The following is a 20942-nucleotide window of genomic DNA, read 5'->3' on the forward strand; positions in this document are numbered from 1 at the left end:
CTCTAATTAATCTTTAGTGTATTTTTCTTTTTCTTTTTTTATTAAACGCATTCTAGGTCAAAGTGATACAACCACGACAGAATCCCTAAGTCAACATGATTCTCCGATGTCTGCTACTCTGTCTAAACAGCGTGCTGTAGTCACACCTGCCCTTTTATCAGCTGTTTGCAGCCTTCTGCACAACCTGCTGGTTGTCACACCAAAAGACACTGGAATTGCTCTTCAACAAGCACATTTGCTAACAGCTCTCAGCAGGTATGAGATCAATAACTGCTGAATCACAAACAAGGTGTAGCGATAGAGGTGGAAAGTTTGAAATACGATCTACTAGTGTTTCTTACCAAAACTCTTAAATATATTGATCACTTCTTGCTTCTGACGTGTTAAAAAATGCCTTTTCTTAAAAATACAATCAACAAAAGAAAAGAATTTGGATTATTTATTTTTTTCACAGAAAAGGTAGTCATATTTATGATTCCATTTGTGGTGTCTGTCTTCTACAGGACTACTGTATTCCTCTGGTAACGATTTAGGTTTTTGTCTAGATGACAATTTTGTCATCCTTTTTGGAAGGGTAATGTTTCAATTTTTTTTTCTTTCGTAGAACAGTACACAATATAAGGTGTTCAGAATTACGGGTCATTTAGGCTCATTCTATGATTTTTTTCTTTGAACTGTTTGCAATATTCTGAGCGTGAGAAAAGGGCTGTAAAACTAAAAGAGAGTAAGTAATGCTTGCCAGATTTGGGAGAGTCTTGGATCATAGACCCGAGTGTTTTTTGTTTTTTTGTCAAAAAGGAACCACTTCAAAATAGGCTTCACATTGAATTCCATGTTTCCACTTGCATCGTAACAAATTCTTTCATCTGTAGAAAGTGTTTGGAAGTCCTGAAGTGAAACAGGAAAATTAGTTCAGGGTTTTTTAAGGTTTTCAAGAGCTTTTGTAATTGCTCTTTATACTGCAATTAATGAAAAAAAAAGCTTGTTTGAATAGAGTTTATATTATTACAGAGCTGCTTATTCCTCTACAGGAAAGGAAATAAGTAATCAAATATAAACAAACAATTTTTAACATTGCAGTAACAGCCATTGGAATTTATGCTAGTCAAACTGTTTAGTAGCAGTAAGCTGTTTCAACAGTTGCCCTTGTGCTAGACTTACTGCTGAACTCCATTATTTTCAAGAAGTTCTTCATAATTTATTTCTACTCTATTAATTGAGAATTTTCTTTTCTACGGCATGTTAAGTTAGTAGAATGTTTCATTAATTAAGTGTATTTCTAACCAAATTATTTTATTTTAGTCTTGTGAGCGCTAATCTGATTGGGAGATGTATCTTGGAACTGAAAGCTCCATTGGGTCATCCATGTCATATAGAAGATGTAAAAGCTCAGGTGAGAGAACCATTTGTTACTTTATAATTTTTTAAATTATGAAATTGATTATGTTTGACTAATCTGTGTTCATTTACATAGTGCAGACACACTGTTATAGCTTACATTCATGTGAATCTCTCTGCTTTTGACAAGGTTTAAGAGAAAATAAACCATGTTATATTCAACACAGAACAATTAATTTCTGTTTTAGAACTATACCTAGAATCATCAAACGGAAAACCAAATGTGTTTTAAAAATACAAATAGGGTTTAGCAGTTATACAGATCGGGCAATAGAATTTCTTTGTACAATATTAAAGTGCAAGCCAGATAGTTACTGGCAGATTTCATATTTATTTTCTACAAAAAAACTGTCTGCCTTCCTTTGTCTCCAATCCTGCAGGCACATCAAAAGTAGTTGAGAACTATGTATGTGAAGCATGTAGGTTTACTGCCAATGGAACTACTTTTGTATCAAATTTAACTCTGTGTATATAACATGTAGGACATACTAAGTTCATGGCACAGCACCATTCCAGAAGCTTCTGCTGCACTGCATTCAAATTTGCTTTGAAGAAAGATACCTGAATTATTAAGAAAGTGTTTCTGAAGAAATCTTGTGAAAATAAATACATAAATATGTCAAGAATTTTTTTTTTCCCTAAAGCTTCAAAGTGAGCTGCTGTTTTCAGGAAATACACGTATATTCGTCAGTATTAAAGACCATTGTTATAACAGGTTTTCTCTGTGAGCTTTCAGAGAATATGATGCTGTACATATAATGAGAGTCATGACTTTCTCACAGGGAACTTTATTCTTTGTCGCTAGAAAACTGATTTCACATGTGTTTCCAGACTAGGAATTCTGTTTAATCATCAACAGTAAAAATTAGGAGCACAATTTTTAATTTGTATCCTGTTATTTCTTTTAAATGGTGTATATTAATTCAAAATGTTATGAATCTGTTGAGGTAATTTAAGTATTTAAATTAAAAAATACGTGGAAGGTGCAAATATATGGCCTTATTTCATATATTTTAAAAAATATTTAACAGGTATTATCACTACTTCAGTACTTGTCATCTGTGTCCAGGCTTCTGAAATCATGTGTATTGGTTGACTCTCAGCTTGTAATCCAGGATGAACTGTTGAAACCTCTCTTGGGAAACACCTTCATGATTCTTTCCATTCGCTCCAAAGATGGCTTAGGTAATGAACTACTTTGTTTCCAGTATAGTCAGACAGAAGGTGCCCTCATTTATATACCACATTCATTTAAATTGACAGTAGTTGTCAGGCTTAACTATCCAGGTTTGTGCACATGTGTAGATGGTTTGACATTTTTTTTTTCTGTATTATCTTTGCAGATACCGAGTTAACATCTGTACTTCATGAAACATGGGTAGACATTTTCAGCCTTCTAGCTACATTATTGTGGAAGTGTGGCCAAATATCTTTTCCATCCGTGACGGCAGCATTTGCAAATCATTGTACAGCAGTAATTGGTAATAATTATTCTTGGATGGGTTTTAACCTAACACCTAATAAAACAAATAAACAAATAGAAATGAGGGGCATTCCTGTTTAGATGCTATTAAGTCATTAAGAATCACGTATCGAGAATGAAAACCAAATTTGCCTAGAACTTGACTGACTTTTTCCATTAACTGGATTTTTGTAATTCTTTCTTATATTACTAGACTAACTTTTGAATTGCCAGATAAATTCACAAGTTTTGTTTACATGTATGGGTTAGTGATTCTAGCTGTAAACCTGAACCAAATATGACACCTTTGAGTAGATCCATTAGCACTTCATTTTTTTCTTTATATGGGTTTGGTTTTTATATCCTGTATGAAAGGAAAGCAAAGGTTTGAGGGGTGATAAGAGATAAAGGATTTCACGATTACTATACAGAGTTTAGTTTTGGTGGGGTTTTTTTGTTTATTTGTGGATTTTTTTGTTGCTTTGTTTGTTTGGGTTTTGTTTTGTTTGTTTAATTATTTCTTCATTGGTTATTTGCTTACTCATGGCTCTTGGTCACCAGGATTCTCTGACGTATTTCAATACTGAAATATGGGCATGGTCCATTCAAGCTTCTGATTTCAGCCAGGTGCATGTGATCTGGTGAATCCAAATCTAATTGCACATAAAGGATCTGATTGGTACTGTTGGTAAGCTGTTGAATAAAGTGAGGAGAGTTCAGAAAATTGTCAAAAAAAAACAAGTGTGTAATTTAGCAAATGGAAATTGCTTTTCTTGTTTTATAGTAAAAATAATGCAGAGCAATTAATTCAAACCTGTAAAACTTTTTTTTTCTTAGTTTTTTTAAAGACTTATCAAATGTATGGAATTTGTACAATTTTTTGTGCAATGCACAGGTATAGTCAGGTATAGTTGCTTCTTGGCTCACACTTTCTTTGATAAGTCTTTCTGAGTTCTGAAGCACTTAAGCTTTATTCAGAATTTTTATTTTTCTGTTTAACCTTTCAGATACCATATGTGATTGTATTCATCAGTCAACCACATATCCTGCTTTGTATATGGCTAGTCTACAGTTCCTCTCTGCCTTTTTGAATGAGGAAGGAAGAAGACAGCTCCAAGATAAACAGAGTTTATGTCAGAATACAACTATTAGTTTTCTTCTGGATCACACTGAAGGATGCCAGGCATCAGTAACTCAGCTTACTGAATTAATTATTCAGGTATTTAAAATTTGACGATGTGATTGCAGGATATATTTTTGCATTTTTGTATTCTATTAAAAAGGAAAGTAGTTACCTAATGAAAAATAAGTTATTTCCAGTTATGAACCAAGACTTCTTTAATTTGAGATGTCTGTTACACTCATTTTTGAAATTCATGTAATAAGCTGGAACAATTACAAAGAAGCAGCTTCTAGGAAGTGCCTTGCAAGGCAATTGTGCTGCAACGGTGTGGAATGAAATCTTATGTAGAGGAGATCATACATAGATAATGTTTGGTGAAATACTAATATGCTTTTTTTTCTGCTTTTCCAAACATGTAATGAGATTTTTGAGGTTTGAGACATATTTATCCCCATTATAAATGACTGCATTGTTGTTCTTAACAGCTGCCTTTGTAAAAAGTTGTGACCAAAATGAATCATTAAGCCTTCTAGAAATATCATAATTTCCCAAACATATCGTCAGATTTTTGTATTTAATTATTTACGTGCCTAAAAGTGAACTCCTTGGCTCTGGCACAAAAAATGTGATTGTATGAAAGTATGTCAGGCAGAAAGGTTTTGTAAGTCACATTCCTCTATTTTCATACATGTATACACAGCTGAATACCAGTCTTTGCCAGCAAAAGGTAATGATTCTTATGGTGACAGCCGAAGAAGGTCTATACAGTGAAGAGTTAACTGCAGCCAGGCCAATGAAAGTACATCAGACACTGACATGGTTTGAGTATTGTAAGAGATACCAGCATTTAACTTGCTCTTGAACTGTTCAGAGCTGTAGATGGATGTTACGTTTGCTTCATAAAAGAGCTCAAAAGATAACCTATGCTGTCTGAGGCTTCATAATATGTGAAAGGGATATAGCTGATATGATCCATAAAAAAGGATAACAGATCAGGAAAGAAATAGTTTCTCTTTTTTTACAATACATACATGTCTGTGTATATATATATGGTGGTCACTGAGCGGCAGGTGACAGAGGAACCCACAAAATGTAATGTAAGCTGTGTAAAAAAATAAAAAATTCTATATGATTTTTCTTCAAGAGAAGCAGTCAAGCAAATAATTGACTAACATAGAAAAGGCTGTGAGAGAGTTTTCAAACAATCAGTCATATCCATTAATCATCCTAGTGACTAAATCTACAGAAAAGGTGATATGCAATGGCAAATACAAACTGAGGACCTGATCTTCAGGTGTGAATATTATAGTAGCAGACCAATATGCATTGTTGCATACAACCAATTTAATAAGTGCACATGTTGACTTTGAAAGGTTTTGGTGCTTTTCTGTATGTAAACTTCAACCCTTGTGTACATGTTTTCAAGACCAGGAGTAAAAGTAATAATGAAACCATAATCCATACATAAAGTCTCAAATTTAGGCCCTACCTTTTTTTTTTTTATAGATATAAAATTAACAGTATTTTAGAAAGAGTGTGATTTCCCCTTCAGCTAACTTACAGTAGGTGCAGAATAACATAGCTACTACTGCTGTGGATTTATGGGACATCTTAAATTTATTATACATCATAATTTCAAAAAAAGAATTTTAAGTCTCCATTCTCATTTTAATACTTTAATAGTAGTAGAATCTGCTGGTAGAAGGCATTATAAATTTACATAGAGTTACTTTTTCAATTCAACTGGCAGTTAATAATCAATTAATTATTTAAGTGTTCCCTATAATTGACATACATTTTCTTTTTTATTATAAACTGCAATTCTTGATTGCAGAGGAAGGAAAAAAAGTATAAAGGACCATGCTTCAAGAAAGAACAGAATTCTGCTATGTTTTAAGATAAAATTTAGAAAATAGATGGAATTAAAACTTTTTTAAAAGCTAAAAATTTAGGACAACTCACCATAATTATTTGGTTAGTTCTAATCAGCCACATAATACTTAATTAAAGGAAAATACCCAAAAGATTGGTAGGGAAATATGTTTTTTAATGACTAAAATATTCCTAAGTTCTAAGAAAAAATAAAAACCAGCTAATAACTGAATAGGGCAAAAGCCTTTAGATAAATCGCAAAATTTACATTTTAGGTTATGCAGGATTGAAGGAGCTCATCATTTTGTGTAAAGTGGTTGTGTAAATTAGAATCAAGTTGAAACTTTAAGCTTTTTATGTTTTTAACTACTCAAACACATAAATTCTGTAATTTAAATAGAAACTACCACCTGTCAGTATAGAAAAACAGCTGATTTATCTAGAACAATCTTGTGCTGGTGATAGCTTTGAGATTTCACTTGGGATCTAATAAAACCAGTTGTAGTCCAAATGTGAAATTTTTGGGGAGATATAAATGTCCGTACTTTGGTGCTTTCACTTGGTATCAGTTGTTCTTATCAATGAGGTTGTTTTGGTTTTGTGGTTGTTCTTGTTTGTGGGTTTTTTTGTTTTGCTTTTGTTTTTTTTTTTTCCTAAGTTATTATTTTACTAGTCTTCATCCCTTAACCTTTTCAGTCCTGGTTATACTGTACACATCAGTAAATAATAACCCCACAGCATACATAGATGTTTTTGTTTTGTTTTGTTTTAATTGCATATTAAAATTTGAAATAAAATTGTTAGGCAAATACTAGCTAGAGGACTAAAGACAAAAAAGGTGCTATGTAGAGGTGTAAGATGTGAGAACCTGTGGATACTTCAGATTTCTGTCTAAGTTTTTTTTAAGATGCTATATATTTAGCTAACTTTAAAATATGTTTTTCCATCTACGATGATCCAGGAACAGTTCTTATTTTACTCTATTCTGATTACAGTGTATGCCATTTTTCATTAAATTTGATTTCAGTATTGGGTAATATATATAACACAGACAGCCCCTTGTCTTTCAACTGTTTTGTTATATGACTCCAAATAAATATTCCTTTGAAAGCACAGAGATTACATTTATGTTATGAGAAATATAATGATACTTACAAAGACCTCACAAAAATAAGACTAACTACCATTTTCCTCTGGTTGGAAGAGTATCTAAAAAAATTATTCTTGTGCCAATTATAGTTTTATTCTAAGGAATTTCACTAATATTTAATGTCTCTTCGTCATTGTGTTGAAGAAAGGGAGTTTACACTAAAGACATGTCAGTGAACTGTCTGCCATGACAAGCCTGACTGTTAGGAAAAGTCTGGAATGCCGGGGCTGGGAATCTGGGCTTTAGGAAGATAGAATCTTAAGAAAAGAGTAAGAGGAGTGGGCTTAGAAGCAATTATTATTTTTTTTTTAACCTTTTAATTGGAAAAAATAATACAACACTTGAATGCAGACAGACTATAGACATGAATTTAGAGAGGGAGTACGCTGAGTAGGAATACAGTGATAAAACATCCAAACGAAAATACAGATTATGACAACACATAGATATGCTACTTCTAACATGCTCACTTTTTCATTTCAGTAATGTATTTGCATTATTTGTAGATCCGTGAAAGAAAAAAGGATGCACTGAAAGAAGTTGCTACAAATGCATTGCTGTCTCTCTTAGCTGTCAGTAAAAATGCCCAGAAATGTGCTTTGAAAGGTGAGCATTTCAAAAGGAATGCTAAATGCTTTACAAATTAAATGCTTGCAGGTGTTTTACGTATTTTTATAAATAATAATGCTTTTTGTCAAAATGAAAGACCTAGTTTTCAGTGGCATTTTTTGTGGATTTTTAAAGAGAAAGTTTTTTAAAAATTAATTTTTCAGCTATGGATAAAATATTATGTTGTAGCCAGTTTAAAAATTTGTGGTGAAATCACAGCTCTGTGTTAGATTAGAGATCTGTGAGCTTTTGCTGCTGGTGGCATATTCATCCATTTGAAAACAGAGTTTTCTGCTGGCAGTATCTTCCGTTTCTTGTTTCATGCTATGCCGATGCAGGTTTGTAGGTGAAAATGTTCCCTGTGTTCTCGGTTCTGGCTGTACCAGAGCAAGATGAGACCTTTTTTTCTCAGTTTTGTTCTTCCCTGCCTTTGTTTCGTTCTTCACATTTTACAATTTCAGTAGGACCTTCTCCGCTTGCAGTGCAACATATTTCGCGCCTAAAGGTTTTTACTTTACAGTAATAAAACAGAAGTAAAATCACTAATCAAAGGCCTTTTGTGCCCACTGGAACAGAGGGGACACTGTGAGAATTTGCATTTCTCATTTCTATTAATTTAATATCTACTGATAGTGCACTTTGTCTTGGGTGCTTTCTCATTACTAGTATCTCTCTATTGCTCTGTTTGGTCCTTTAAGCCTACACTACAATGAAGTAGAGAGCCTAGACATATCTGATCAATGTCTGATCCTAATTGTGGCAGAAAACTCAGAACCTCAAATCCTATGCTATATAGCTACTTTCTGCACTTTCCCAGTGTACTGGTGGTCTACATAGCCTTTGCTTCAATCAGAGTTCTTCTGTTGATGACCCACTAGATCATCTAAGACCTGGCTTCCAGTGAAGGCACTGCCAGTGCATGAAGTGCCTCACATTCTGTGCTAGAGCAGCCTTCAATTCATCCTTGCTGTGATGCAGCACAAATGTTAGAGAAGAGGAAGAGAAGTTCTGGGGTTGAAATCAATTTGCTGAAGATGTCTGTAGCTCTAACATCACCTGTTCAGCTCTTAAGGACTAGTTTTTAAGATACAAATGCAAAGTCCTGCACCTGGAAAGTAACAACCTCTTACAGCACTACAGGCTGACTGGGAAGCTGAAAATGACCTTGATTTCTTGGTAGGGAGCAAGCTGAATGTGAGAAAAGTAACAGCATTTTGGGCTGTATTAGCAGGAATACAGCCAGGAGATCAAGGGGAAAGGATTCTCTTTCCTCTGCTTAGCACTTGTTAGACCAAATCTAGAATAAAATGCATCAAGTTTTGGCCCAGTACAAGAAAGACATCAACAAACTGGAGCAAGTTAAGCAGAGGGTCACCAAGGTGGTCATGTCCACCTGTTCTTAGAGTAGAGGTTGAGAGAATTGGCCTTGTTCAACCTGGAGGAAAGATGATTTCAGGAGGACCTGATAGCAACTTTCTCATAACTACAAGGTTTTGAAGAAGATAGAAACAGGTTTTTCACAGCAGTGCATGGTGTATGAGGATGGGCATAACTTGAAACGTGAGAATCAGACTGGCCGTAAAGAAACTTTTCCCCTTTGAAGGCAGACAAGTGGTGAATCAGGTTGGCTAGACATGATGTGCAGTCTCCGTCTTTGGACATTTTCAAGACCCAACTGGATAAGGCTGCAGGTTGCAGGAGTTTGGAATGTAAGACCTCTGGGGGCCATCTCTTCTGAACTGAATTATCCCATGAGCCTATGATCTTGTAATAAATTAAATATTCTAGATCTCAAGAAAAGAGCCTAACTCAAACTTGCACTTTGAGTCACCTCAACATTTTCTCTCCTTTGTTTCACCTCAGAAGAAGGAAAGGGAAGAATTGGGTAAGATAAATGCCTGCCCTAACCTCTTGAAGCTTCGGTCTTCTAGGCAGTGTTGTTGAAGGTATCCTGAAGAGTTATGAGTTACTGTCCTCTTCCTCTGAAATCATCCTCCCCTCTCCATCTTACTAGTCCTTCCTTTAGGCATTCCTCTCAGAGGACTCTGGTGCAAGAAAACTCAAATGTATTTTAGCTTCTCGAGATTGTTCAACTATGTGCTCTCTGTCTCAGAGACTCTTACTTTCTGATATCGGGAAGATAACAATAAATTGTAAACTCACAGAGTCTGGACGTCTAAATCCTTTAATCTCAGTTCAGGATGGTAACAGTAGTCAAGATCATTGCAAGAAAGATATGTTTCATAAAATATTTTTGATTATGAATAAGCTTCTAAAGGTTAATATTTTTGTCTTCCAGTTGACCTGATAGACAGCTGTATTGAAAACATGAAACATATTCATGCACAGCTGAATTTGGATTCCCTGAAGCCTGGAAAAGCACAGAAAAAAAAGGTAACTATAAAAACAAAACAAACAAACAAAAAAAAACAACCAAAAAAACACACCAAAACCAAACACAAGCCCAAAAAAAACAACGCAGAACTGATAAACTTATATAATTAGGTACTTCCCAGCTTGTTGTTTTCTTCTTCCTTGAGGTGGATACTGTTAGTATGTGTCACAGGTGAGACAGTAAGTTACAACTTGAAGTAGATCGGCATACTCGGACTTCTTTAAGATTCAGTGATTTTAGAGCTTTTACCAACTTGATTATCTCACACACTCACTCCCTGCCAGAGTTATGTTCACTAGGTCTCAGCTTCCTTTTCCAACATGAACATGGCTGCTGGTTCAGGAGAGTCAGACAGAAAATCACATCATATGCTGGTGTTTGTTTTCGTGTGTCTCTCTGATCACCAGGATATTTTCCTACTTGCAGGATTGTTCCTCCAGCCAGGATCTTCACATTCTTTATTTTGAGGCCATTTCTTTCTTTCAGAGGCCATTTGTTTTCAGGAACGCTTCTTTTCAGCACCAGCTTCTTCTTGCAGAACTCTATGCTCCTGTTTACCTAACCTAAATAACCTATGTGTGAAGTAAAACAATCATCCTCTGAATTCGTTATTCTGTCTCATGTCTTTTCATTAATTGGAGGATTCTGGACTTCCCATTTTTAGTCCAGGTGACCAGAATTAGCAACTAGCCCATTCTGGTTGAAGCCAGCAACTAGCGGGCTTCTGATTGAGAGTTCAAAAGTTCAGTTTCAGACATACACGTTCATCCATTCGTCACCTGTCAGTGCTTGCAATTTATATTTATTTAGCCTACAAACTAAGAGTACTGTATTATTTTCAGACACAGTTGGACTGTCAGCCTTGACTTCATGATCGTGTCCAATCCAGCCAATTTTTCCCATCTTGTTTCCACAATAATTTTTCTGTTTCTTGGGTTTTCTTTCTCAATGTCTTTCAACCAGTGCTAGCCATTTTGGTTTTTTCTAGTCCTGTACCCATCTCCCTCCTGTCCCAAAATCAGTTCCACTCTGCTTGCAGACGTAAGCCCTGGCTTTTTAATGTCTACCTTCTCATATTATCTGGCTTCCAATTCTCATTCTTTTTCTGTCCTCCTGCATTCTTGGTCTGGACATCTTGTTCTCTTGTTATCAGACTCAATTGTCCCTTCTGCTCAGAGGTTTGGGTTTTTTTTACGTCATATTTACGTTTTTTCCACTGCCTGTACTCCCAGTTTCTTCTCTCCATTCATAATCTCTTTGCTTAGCCTTTTTTTTTTTAACCTCCCTTCCAGCTGTTCCGAACTCTCACATCACCCAGCTCTTCCATACCACATCTAGACAGATTATTTCCTACCATCATACAAGGGTTTCATAAGATTTTTGTTGTTGCAGTCTGCTTGTTTTCTACCACTTTCATCTAAGAGAATTATTAAAATAGAGACAATAACCTCTGCTGTCAAGTTTGATATTTTGTCCATTCCCCCATAAAGCAGAAATTACAGAAAACAATCTTCCTACAGTATATTTCTGCATTGTTTGAGCTCTAGTGTTTTTCTCTGAGGTGTTGGCACAAACAGATATTAGCCAAGATTTGTGGGAGTGTGGAACTATGTTTTATAAGAATGAGCTCTTAAAAGAATTTGAGTTTGAGCCTGACATTTGAAGGCTAAAATATTTTTTTCTAGAGATCTCCTAAACACATTTATCATCCCTTCTTCAAGGGGTAGAGGCTGAAAGGTTTCCTGCCCCAGTTGTATCCCATGAGGCTGAAGACAGCTAGTTCTTTATACTACTTGGTTTGAGAAAGGGTAAGCTGTGGACATTTGCTTATCTGCTATATGTAGAAAGAATCTAAAACTTGAAAGAAATTGAAGGAAAGAAGCCTCTGAGAAAGGTTAGAAACACTGTTTGTTTAATTAAGACATCTTTCCAAAAGAGCTTTACAAAAGGACTGGTGGCACATTTCCCTGCTGAGATGGGACTGTAGGTTGCCACATCATATGTAGTGCCTAACAACAAGCAATCTAGTTTCATGTGAGGGAAACTGAGATATTATTTCCACAGTCACATTTAGCTGATGCACAAAACTGCTCCCCCCTTAGCCAGCTTCAAGGCACACCTCTCAAAGTGAAGTTATCAGAGCTTCTTTTCTTTTCCTCTTTCTTTTCTTTAAACTGTTGGGAAAATTGTGTTTGACCTAGTGTCATTGTCAGGGTAACTGAAGTATTTTACCTGACAACCCTTTTCTTTCACAGTAATTACTGTGATGTTAACCAAAGGCATGAAAAGTATTTACAAACAGCCAAGCTTTCAAAAAACCCTTCAAAATATGATCTTAGTAAAAATCAAGATATCCTAAAATAAATGAATAAATGCAAACAGTGCTATCAAAACAATCTATACCTTTTTCAGCCTCACAGAAGTTTACAGATTAAGTGTTATCTTGTGGCATTTTGGGGGATTTAGTGCTATTTTTATTTATTAAATAAATTAATACATAGAGAAGGTCTTGAAGGAACTTCTTAGAGTTAACATTGTTTTTATTTAGTTAAAAATGAGGCAAAGCAGTCATGAAATCCATTTGCAATTAGGACTTGTATGTTTCTTTTTCATCTAATATACCTGACTTTCATTAACTTTTTTCAGGTAAGACTTTTACTTCCTCTCCAAGTGTCCTCAACTGTACATGATATGATTTATAAACAAGCATAGTTGCTTCATGTTGTCTGAGATTAAGCATGAATCCTATTTTATATTTTGTTCCTTTATGCTTGATAAAACAGAAATAGTCTCCTGAGGTAAACGAACTTAATGGAATGGGATCATCTTTCAGAAGTGGTTTAGTATGTCAGCCTTATAGAAGTTAGGTCAGCCATCATTAGCCTTTTAGTGTCACACCACTGTCATGAAGATAGATATTTTATTTGTATACTTGAATCTCAGTATAGTTCCTCACTGTCCAAAGGTCTGTATTTATCTTTGTAATATTCTTATCAGGTTGGAAACTATTTCAGTTATTAAGGATAAGGGAACTAAGACACTGGAATATAAGGATGGATTAGTCTGACCCGATGTAGAGATCTGCAAGGCAGAGCTAGTTTATCCTTGTTTTTATCCAAGGAAGAAAAATAGGTGCTTCTAGGGAGTGATTCCTGTGACTTGTTTTACATGACTGCTTTAGGATGCAACAAATACCTAGAAAGTGTTCCCAGCCATTCTTCATTAGTTTTAATAGAAATGGAGCTCTGCATTACAGATCTCTGCATTTGGCCAGATCAGTGCCCCTAGAAAGTAGTATCTGCGGGTTATAAAGAATGATGAGGATGACTCCAAGTAACTTGTTATAAGTGTCTTTTAGTATACACATTTAAAGCTGGGTGAGGTGAATCCTACCTGAGATCAGAAGGAAACTGATGAAGAGATGTTGATGCCTTAGATTTGTACCTCTCCTTTGAAATCTCTTTACTCCTTGTACAAAATTAATTCTGATCTTATGTTGATGATCTTCAAATATTTTTCTCTGGACAGGAGGATAACCTTATCAAACAATTAAGATGTTCTATGCAGCTCCTCAGAAACTGCCTCTTTCAAAACGAAGAATGCAAAGTAAGTGTTCTTACATGAAAATCATGTGAGCATAATTCAGTTAGTGAATGAAGAAAATATTATTGTTTTCTAATTTGAAAGTGTTTTCAAGCTGTCTAAATCTAAGCTAGATATTAATGGGCAAGAAATACTTCAAATTTCATTAGTATTCCCACCTCCTAAGAATATTTCATACATGCATTAGGAACTCAATAATCACATTGAAACATCAAATGTTTCCAAACTCCAAATGTTTCAGATGTCTATCATCCTTTATACCTAAATCTGCTTTGTTTAAATCAATATTTTCAATTTTCAATTAAATTGCTAGCAAATAATATTCAGGAACTAGATATTACAAAGCTGAAGTGAAACAAAAATAAGAATATATACTCTAGGACTTGCTACCAAAATACTTTAATGTTAAGGTATATACGGTAAAGTATGGGTATACATATCAGTAAAAATAATTTCGAGGTGTTCACTGAAAATAAGTTAAAACTGGACATGGTCTTTAAAGAATTTTCTTGTGGAATCATGGAAGTTTCATTAGTGTTGAAATGAGAGTGTCAGTACTCTCCATACAATCTTTGAAAGCACACAAATGACACACAATAAAATAAAAATATGCTTTTCTTACTCTGTACTTCATTTACAAAGCACTTAATCGTGTAGTAGTTTAAATTCTTCCTCATGTTCTTTTAGATGGCAGCACTCAACACTCATCTTATTCCTGTTCTGCATTCGCTGTGGTCATGGTTTTTAATAGACGACTCGTCAATGCAAATAGCTCTGCATTTGCTTTGTGTCTACACTGCGAACTATCCTGCAGGTATGAGAGTCACTCTACGATGTAATACATAAAAATATTTAGCCAGAATAATTAAGACAGAAAAGCATAATAAAGGGAAAAGAATTTCATTACTACCATAAAAGGAAAGTATAAAAGCGCTGGTCCATCAAAATCTATCAAGAGCTTTGATTTTAATACATTCCAGACTTTTGTTCAGATCCTGTTTCAGTCTGTTGGATTTAGCAAGAGTACAATTGTATTAAAGGATTAAATAGCATTTAATTCAAACCATTATGTTTGAAGGTTACACTGAAAGTCGTGCCACACTAACTAGTATACTGTAGAAGTACTGCTCTAGGAATTCTCTCACAGAGAACAATATATCAGTATTTTGTGCAGTTTGTACTTTAGCCCTTATTGAAAACATTCTGGATTTGAAATATTCAATAATCTAATTTAATACTTTATTAAATTTATTCCAGTTATTTATGCATTGAGTTCAGTAGCTTGTATTTGACTAAAGTATATTTTGTCAAAAGGATTCACCTCTTCCTCTGAGGAAACCCTTTATTTCCATTGATGAGTAATTATGCCCAGTACTAGAAGCCTGTTCCTTTTTCTAGTATGAATTTTTCTTATTCCATATCCTGGTTATTGACTCAGATAATTATTTGCTAGTGGTTTGAAGAGACACATAAGTAAGTATCTGTTGATTTCTCCCTGTCAGCATACCATAAAGGACTTCACATGGTTAAAATACATTAACTGCACAGTCTGTGAGCTTTTTTACCCTCTTTTTAAGTTAATGTCTCCAAACATTAAATGACCTTGTGATGTTTTTTTTTCATAAAGACATTTTTTCACTATGGACTGAAGAAAGGTCAAAAATGTGTTAGTCAACCATAGGATATAAAATTAAAATGTAGTGTCCTGTGATGTACTAGAAATCAAGCTGCAGTTCTGATGGTTTTTCTTGTTCCTTAACTCTGAGTGACTCTAGGCTGCATTTTTATTTTTTCACTGTTAAGGGCAAGTGGTTGTATATTAATCATGTTTTTTCTCTCTGTTCAAAATAGTTGGCTTATGAGGTGACCCAAACTTACCTATTCTGAACAGGTTAAGGACTTCCCCTTAGTGTAGTCAGACAAAGAAACACATGTAGATGTTTGTAGCAATTAAAAACTGTCATTTTCATTAGCTTTTGCCACGTAAGAAGTTAACTGCTGTTGCAGATCACAAATGCCACTAAATAAAAAGGTATGCTTGCATATTTTTGCAGAAATGTCATGTTGGTAACTTAGTTATTCTCTGCTGCTGTATTTATTTGAGCTTCTAGTTCTGTAGCTTAGGATTTTGCATGTCATTGTGATACAAGGTGGTGACAGATGCAGACAGCATTTTTATTTCTCAAAAAATATTTTAAGAAACTTATTAGACCTTTCAGAAGTGTAGAGAGACCTTTTTCTGAACTGGTCTTGGAGGGTCCCTTCAGATCCTGATACAAAGTAATTGTATAATGCCTTAGATAGAATGATTTGGCTTTTAAGGAGACGGAGCAATGGGTACTCTTTAACAGAGGAGTTTTCTCTTAGATTTTAGCACAATAGAACAGTAAACACCTATTCCTGTAAAATGCTTTATTCAGGCACATTTATATTCAAAGCCTGTCCCATTGACTTCACTGTGATTCAAAGAAATCCTTTCGAAAATCCCATCTCAGTCTTTGAGCTGTTAGACTGCTCTTTCTGTAGAATTTTTTTTTTTAATGTGTGAGTATGTTTCTCATATGATAAATGTTTGATTTCTTTAAGGTTGTGCTTCACTTTGTTCTGCCAGTGGTGGACAATCATCACTTCCATCTGGACGAAGCGCAGCTGGCAATTCATTAATGCATAACATCTTGAAGTTGGCTTCCCAAGTGTCAAATGATAACAGCCCAGTTCAACAGGTGGTCTTTTGTCTTCTTTCTAACCTTGCTCTGTCTCATGACTGTAAAGGCATTATTCAGAAGGTAAGCAAATAATATTCTTGTTTTAGCAATGTGATGAATGTGTTTTCCTTTCTTATAAACCCTCAGATTTCAATATGGAGTGTCCTGTGATCATATAGAGATGCTTCTGCAGCAATCAAGACCATTGTGTCTTCTTAATTAGTTCTGTTACTTTTCCCGAAGTGCAACATGTAATTCTGTCATATTCATAGTCTGGATGGAAACATCTTGTGGAACTACACATTTTTTGCTAGAGCATTTTATAACCTCTTATTTTCAGTTGGGGTGTAAAATTTTTAGTACCCATATGTATACTGTTAGCAATGACTACTGGATCATGAGAGTGAGCATGCAGTGGAACAAACTTGCATGTCAGTAAACAAGAAATTAAACATTGTATAAATCATTAGATATACTGTGTGAAACATAATCTTTATAAAAACTACAGTTTCAGAGAAGATGCCCTACATGTCAGTAACTGGGTGTTATGTAGAAATCTATTGCTATTATATAAACAGATATACTGCCTTTTCCCTTTTCAATTTTTTATTGAATGGTTTTTACACTATTTTACCAAATGTTCTTTGGAAAATCTGTTTCTTTTAAATTTAACTTCGATAATTTAAATAAATTCAACAACTTGAGACAAGAAGTCAGACCATGTAGAAAATCAACCATAGTGGTGACAACATAAAACTAGCTAACACAATGGAAATTATAAAAAGAGTTTGTTTGTAGCATCTTGTGTAGTAGTTTAATAATTACTTTCAATTTCCATTAACGTGTCCTGTGCTTGGACCTAATTACCTAATTAGAAAAGGCAGGGTGAAGTATGATATATTTGTGGTGCTACTTATGTAAAATCTGGTCATACAGTTACAAAATTGCTGATATTCAAACTCTTTGATAGAAATGAAGAGTTTGAGACCTTTTCCATGGTAGCTGTTCTGTGAATTGTTTTGACTTTTGCCGTCTTCAGAGTTTCACTCTAGTATGATAGTACTTAAGTGTTTATTCTCTTTCCTGAGCTCTGCTTTTGCAAGTGTAAGCAATGCTGAATTGCTGATTCCATCTGTGAAAATGAAATTGCCAATATTATATTCACATGAAGAAAATCACAAAGTGTTTGTATGCTGGATTGTTCACTTTCAGCCAGATGCCTGTATGTGTTGTCAAGGGTCAGTGAGGCTGGGAGTGCTCTAGTCAAGGACTTTTTTTTCTTCATAGGAATGTTATGTTACAACATCTCCCTGTTGCAACAGGGGAATAGATTTTTACCTGCTCTCCTTAAAGTTGAGACAAACCCTGAGCTTGTGGAGCTTTGATCTTTTTCTTCAAAGCTGACAAAAAATAGAGGACATTACTATGGCTGTCAGTGAAGGGGCTGGCGTACTGTAGATCCATATGGGTCTGTCCCAACTTGAAGTATTCTATGATACCTTAAACACGTGTTAATAATGTAAAAAGTAAGTAATAAGGAGTTGAGAATATATTAGACAAGTAGTGCATTGATCCAGTTAAATTGTTTATGGCTTATTTTTGGTAGTAATTAGCCTTTAAAGAAATATATTGTGTTGGCTCAACCTTTATCTATCTGCACTGCATAAACTACTCTATTAAATTTTTTATGAAGTCGTGGATTCTTTTTCATATGTAATTCTTTCAAAAATCCCTGACTAATAATGGGTTCCCTGAAATATGTACGTGAAACATAAGTACTAGATTTGGCCAAGTATGCAGGTTGGAAAGTCAAACAGCAGTGAACAAACCATGGAATACTATAAATTCTAACATTTTTTCTCTTCCTTCTGACAGAGTAACTTCCTGCAGAACTTTTTGTCTCTTTCATTACCGAAAGGAAGTCATAAAAATCCTGGCAATGTGTCTACCCTTTGGCTAAAGCTGCTACTGAACGTAACTTTTGGGGAAGATGGACAGCAGATGGTCATGAAGATAAATGGTTTTTTAGACCAGATTGTGGAAATGTGTCAATACAAGCACAAGAACAGCCAACACCTAGCACTTCTTATTCTTCATAACATATGTTTTAGTCCAGCAAATAAACCAAAGATAATAGCTAATGGTAAGTATCTAAAGGGTATATAAGCTATTTTATTCCGAGAATATTTTGTCTTCCAGAATACCGTATTTTTGTTGCTGTCTGGCTTACTGACTGAAAACTCAATATTGTTATTTAGAAAAGCTTTTTTTATAAAAATTATTTTTGTAAAAGTAATTATGAAACATTTATTTTGGCAGAAATGCAATTAAAATAACATATAGCAAAAGGAAAAGCAAATAAATAGGCTTTAAAAAAAAGTTTTATCATGAGACTAATAATTTCAGTATAGTAACACATGATGAGTGAATGGATTTTTGCAGTTATTTCAAACAGCTCGTTTTTTCGGGGAGGAGGGGGCGTTGAAGGATTCTTTGTGTGAGTCAGTTTGAAGTAACTGAAGGTCGTATCTTTCATTTGGACAAAATGTTATTAGGTCCTTCAAGTTATGCATGTTGAGACAAACTATTTTGTATTCTGTGCTGTGCAGAAAAAGTTTATGATAATTATAAAGTTATTATTGTGGCATATATATTTAATGTAACAACATGCACAGAACTTTTTTCTCAGTTCTTTGTAAAAGGCATGTTTCTTTCCCCCATTTAATTGCAGGGAGAAAGCTCCTGTCTTTGTTATAAGTTCTCAGCAGGTTTTCCGTAATGTTCATGCTTCTCATTTTTCCCTAAAATGCTGATTTGCTGCCTTAATTAAGCATTCATTATTCAGTTACATAATCTGTGAATTGTTGTTATGAAGTGAACAAGCAAGTTTGTAGAGTCTGGCTTTAGAGCAATGCTAGGAAATTCAAGTAGATACAGTGGGGTGGCAAATATTTCTCGTTGGTTACAAGTCATCTACATAATAAGTACTAAGGAAAATGGAAACATCTTAATTTCTATTCTGATGTGGCTCTAATTGTGGCTACTGGGACTTATAAAATGGTTTCATGGCTTATTCAGTCCCTGTGCATAACTGATGGCTGTGCATAATGTGCATGTTTTATTACTGATGGCTTAGGTTTTTAGCATTGCTTGGTTTTGTTTTGCTATATTCTTTTTAATACTTCTTTCAATGTAGTCTGTGATTTCGTGAGCATATTTAATCTGATGATAGATTTTCTGTAATATCTCCGCCGTACTAATTCTTGTCATAGAAATAAGTGTACTCCAAGCAACAAAATATCAAGACATGTAAACACATTTCTGTGTTTTTGAAGATATTTTCTAGATGTGTGGGGTTTTTTCTGTTTTTCTCGTTAGATAAAGCGATTGCAGTACTGTCTGCCTGTTTGGAAAGTGACAGTCGTGCTGTTCAGAGAATAGGAGCCGCTTCACTTTGGGCTTTGCTCCACAACTATCAGAAGGTTAGTATTTGAGAAATACTTGAAAAAATGTAATGTTACTTTTATTGTGCTGTAAGCAATATAGTAATCTTGATGTAAATAAAAAGTAAAGTTTACAGTAGCAGTTCCATTATTTTAATTACATAGCTACTCAGACTAAGAGGTTAAACAACATGGTAAGGAAGCAGCTTGTCCTCTGTGATTTGTGACTGCTTGTATATATGCAATCTGTATGATGATACAGTCGTGTGCTACTTCTAAAAATCCTGCATTTCACGTTCTGCTGAATTATTGTCATTTTCCAAACTTTGCTGTTCAAGTGTGAACATGTGGGGAAAAAAGCCAAGTCATTGTATTTTGTGTGTGTGTGCTGCAGGCGAAAGTGACTTTGAAGAATCCATCGATAAGGAGAAGAATAGATGAGGCTTATTCTTCAGTGAAGAAAAGTAAGTCTGACTTTCACCTAATGCCAATTCTGTATTTTTCCCTCAAGCAGATCATTATTACATTTCAATTTATATCATCACAATAAGGTTTTTTTTTGTGCTACAAGGTTTTGAAAGGACACTTTTGTCCCTAAAATCATGAGTAGTGATATGGTTTATGGTTAGGCATCTTATAAATACAGACACAGAAAAATGCCTCTTGGTTAACAAATCATAAAAGGACCTCAGGTACGCGCTAAGGTTACTTTGCTGCAAGCACAGTCAGACTTATCCTTACAAAATGCTTTCTTTGCACAGTGCAATTCTGTGTTAATTCTTAAATTTTAGTGATAAGAAAAATTGTTCATTTAGCACTGATTTGACTTAACAGTGCTCAACCTCACGGTGTTCAGCCACATAGAATGGGATTCAGAACAGATCATTGTGCTGGTCTTAAAATACTGTACCATGAATTAGCTGACTTTCTGAAAGCTTGAGTTTTTTGCTCAGGTCACTGAACATAACTGGCGTTTGAGTAGCTTTTATATGATAGGTTGCTATCTTCAACTCAGCATTAATTTTGAAAGATATTCAAACACTTGTCTGTAGCCTGAGCTTCATTAGCTAATAATGGGTTTATTGGTTGGTAGTCACATTAAGACTCTGAACTTGCAAAAACATCAAAATGTCTCATTTTAAGACAATGATTTTTCCTACTGGTTTTAATTGCTCTATAAAT

At 34.7% G+C, this 20942-nt stretch overlaps 1 protein-coding gene across 2 annotated transcripts in view; it reads left to right on the forward strand.

Annotated features, from left to right (window-relative positions):
• The window catches only part of RTTN (rotatin), a 78608-nt gene that overhangs the window by 56332 nt on the left and 1334 nt on the right, over window positions 1-20942 (forward strand). For both annotated transcript variants that reach the window (XM_021291395.2, XM_021291399.2), the window contains 13 exons: window positions 57-255; window positions 1303-1393; window positions 2430-2583; window positions 2742-2879; window positions 3868-4079; window positions 7512-7611; window positions 9914-10008; window positions 13538-13615; window positions 14300-14426; window positions 16199-16398; window positions 18193-18460; window positions 19696-19799; window positions 20155-20224. In XM_021291395.2, the coding sequence (XP_021147070.2) occupies window positions 57-255; window positions 1303-1393; window positions 2430-2583; window positions 2742-2879; window positions 3868-4079; window positions 7512-7611; window positions 9914-10008; window positions 13538-13615; window positions 14300-14426; window positions 16199-16398; window positions 18193-18460; window positions 19696-19799; window positions 20155-20224 (1836 nt within the window). The remainder of the gene's footprint in view (window positions 1-56; window positions 256-1302; window positions 1394-2429; window positions 2584-2741; window positions 2880-3867; window positions 4080-7511; window positions 7612-9913; window positions 10009-13537; window positions 13616-14299; window positions 14427-16198; window positions 16399-18192; window positions 18461-19695; window positions 19800-20154; window positions 20225-20942) is intronic.

The sequence above is a fragment of the Columba livia genome, chromosome 2 (assembly GCF_036013475.1).
Source record: "Columba livia isolate bColLiv1 breed racing homer chromosome 2, bColLiv1.pat.W.v2, whole genome shotgun sequence".
NCBI lineage: Eukaryota > Metazoa > Chordata > Aves > Columbiformes > Columbidae > Columba > Columba livia.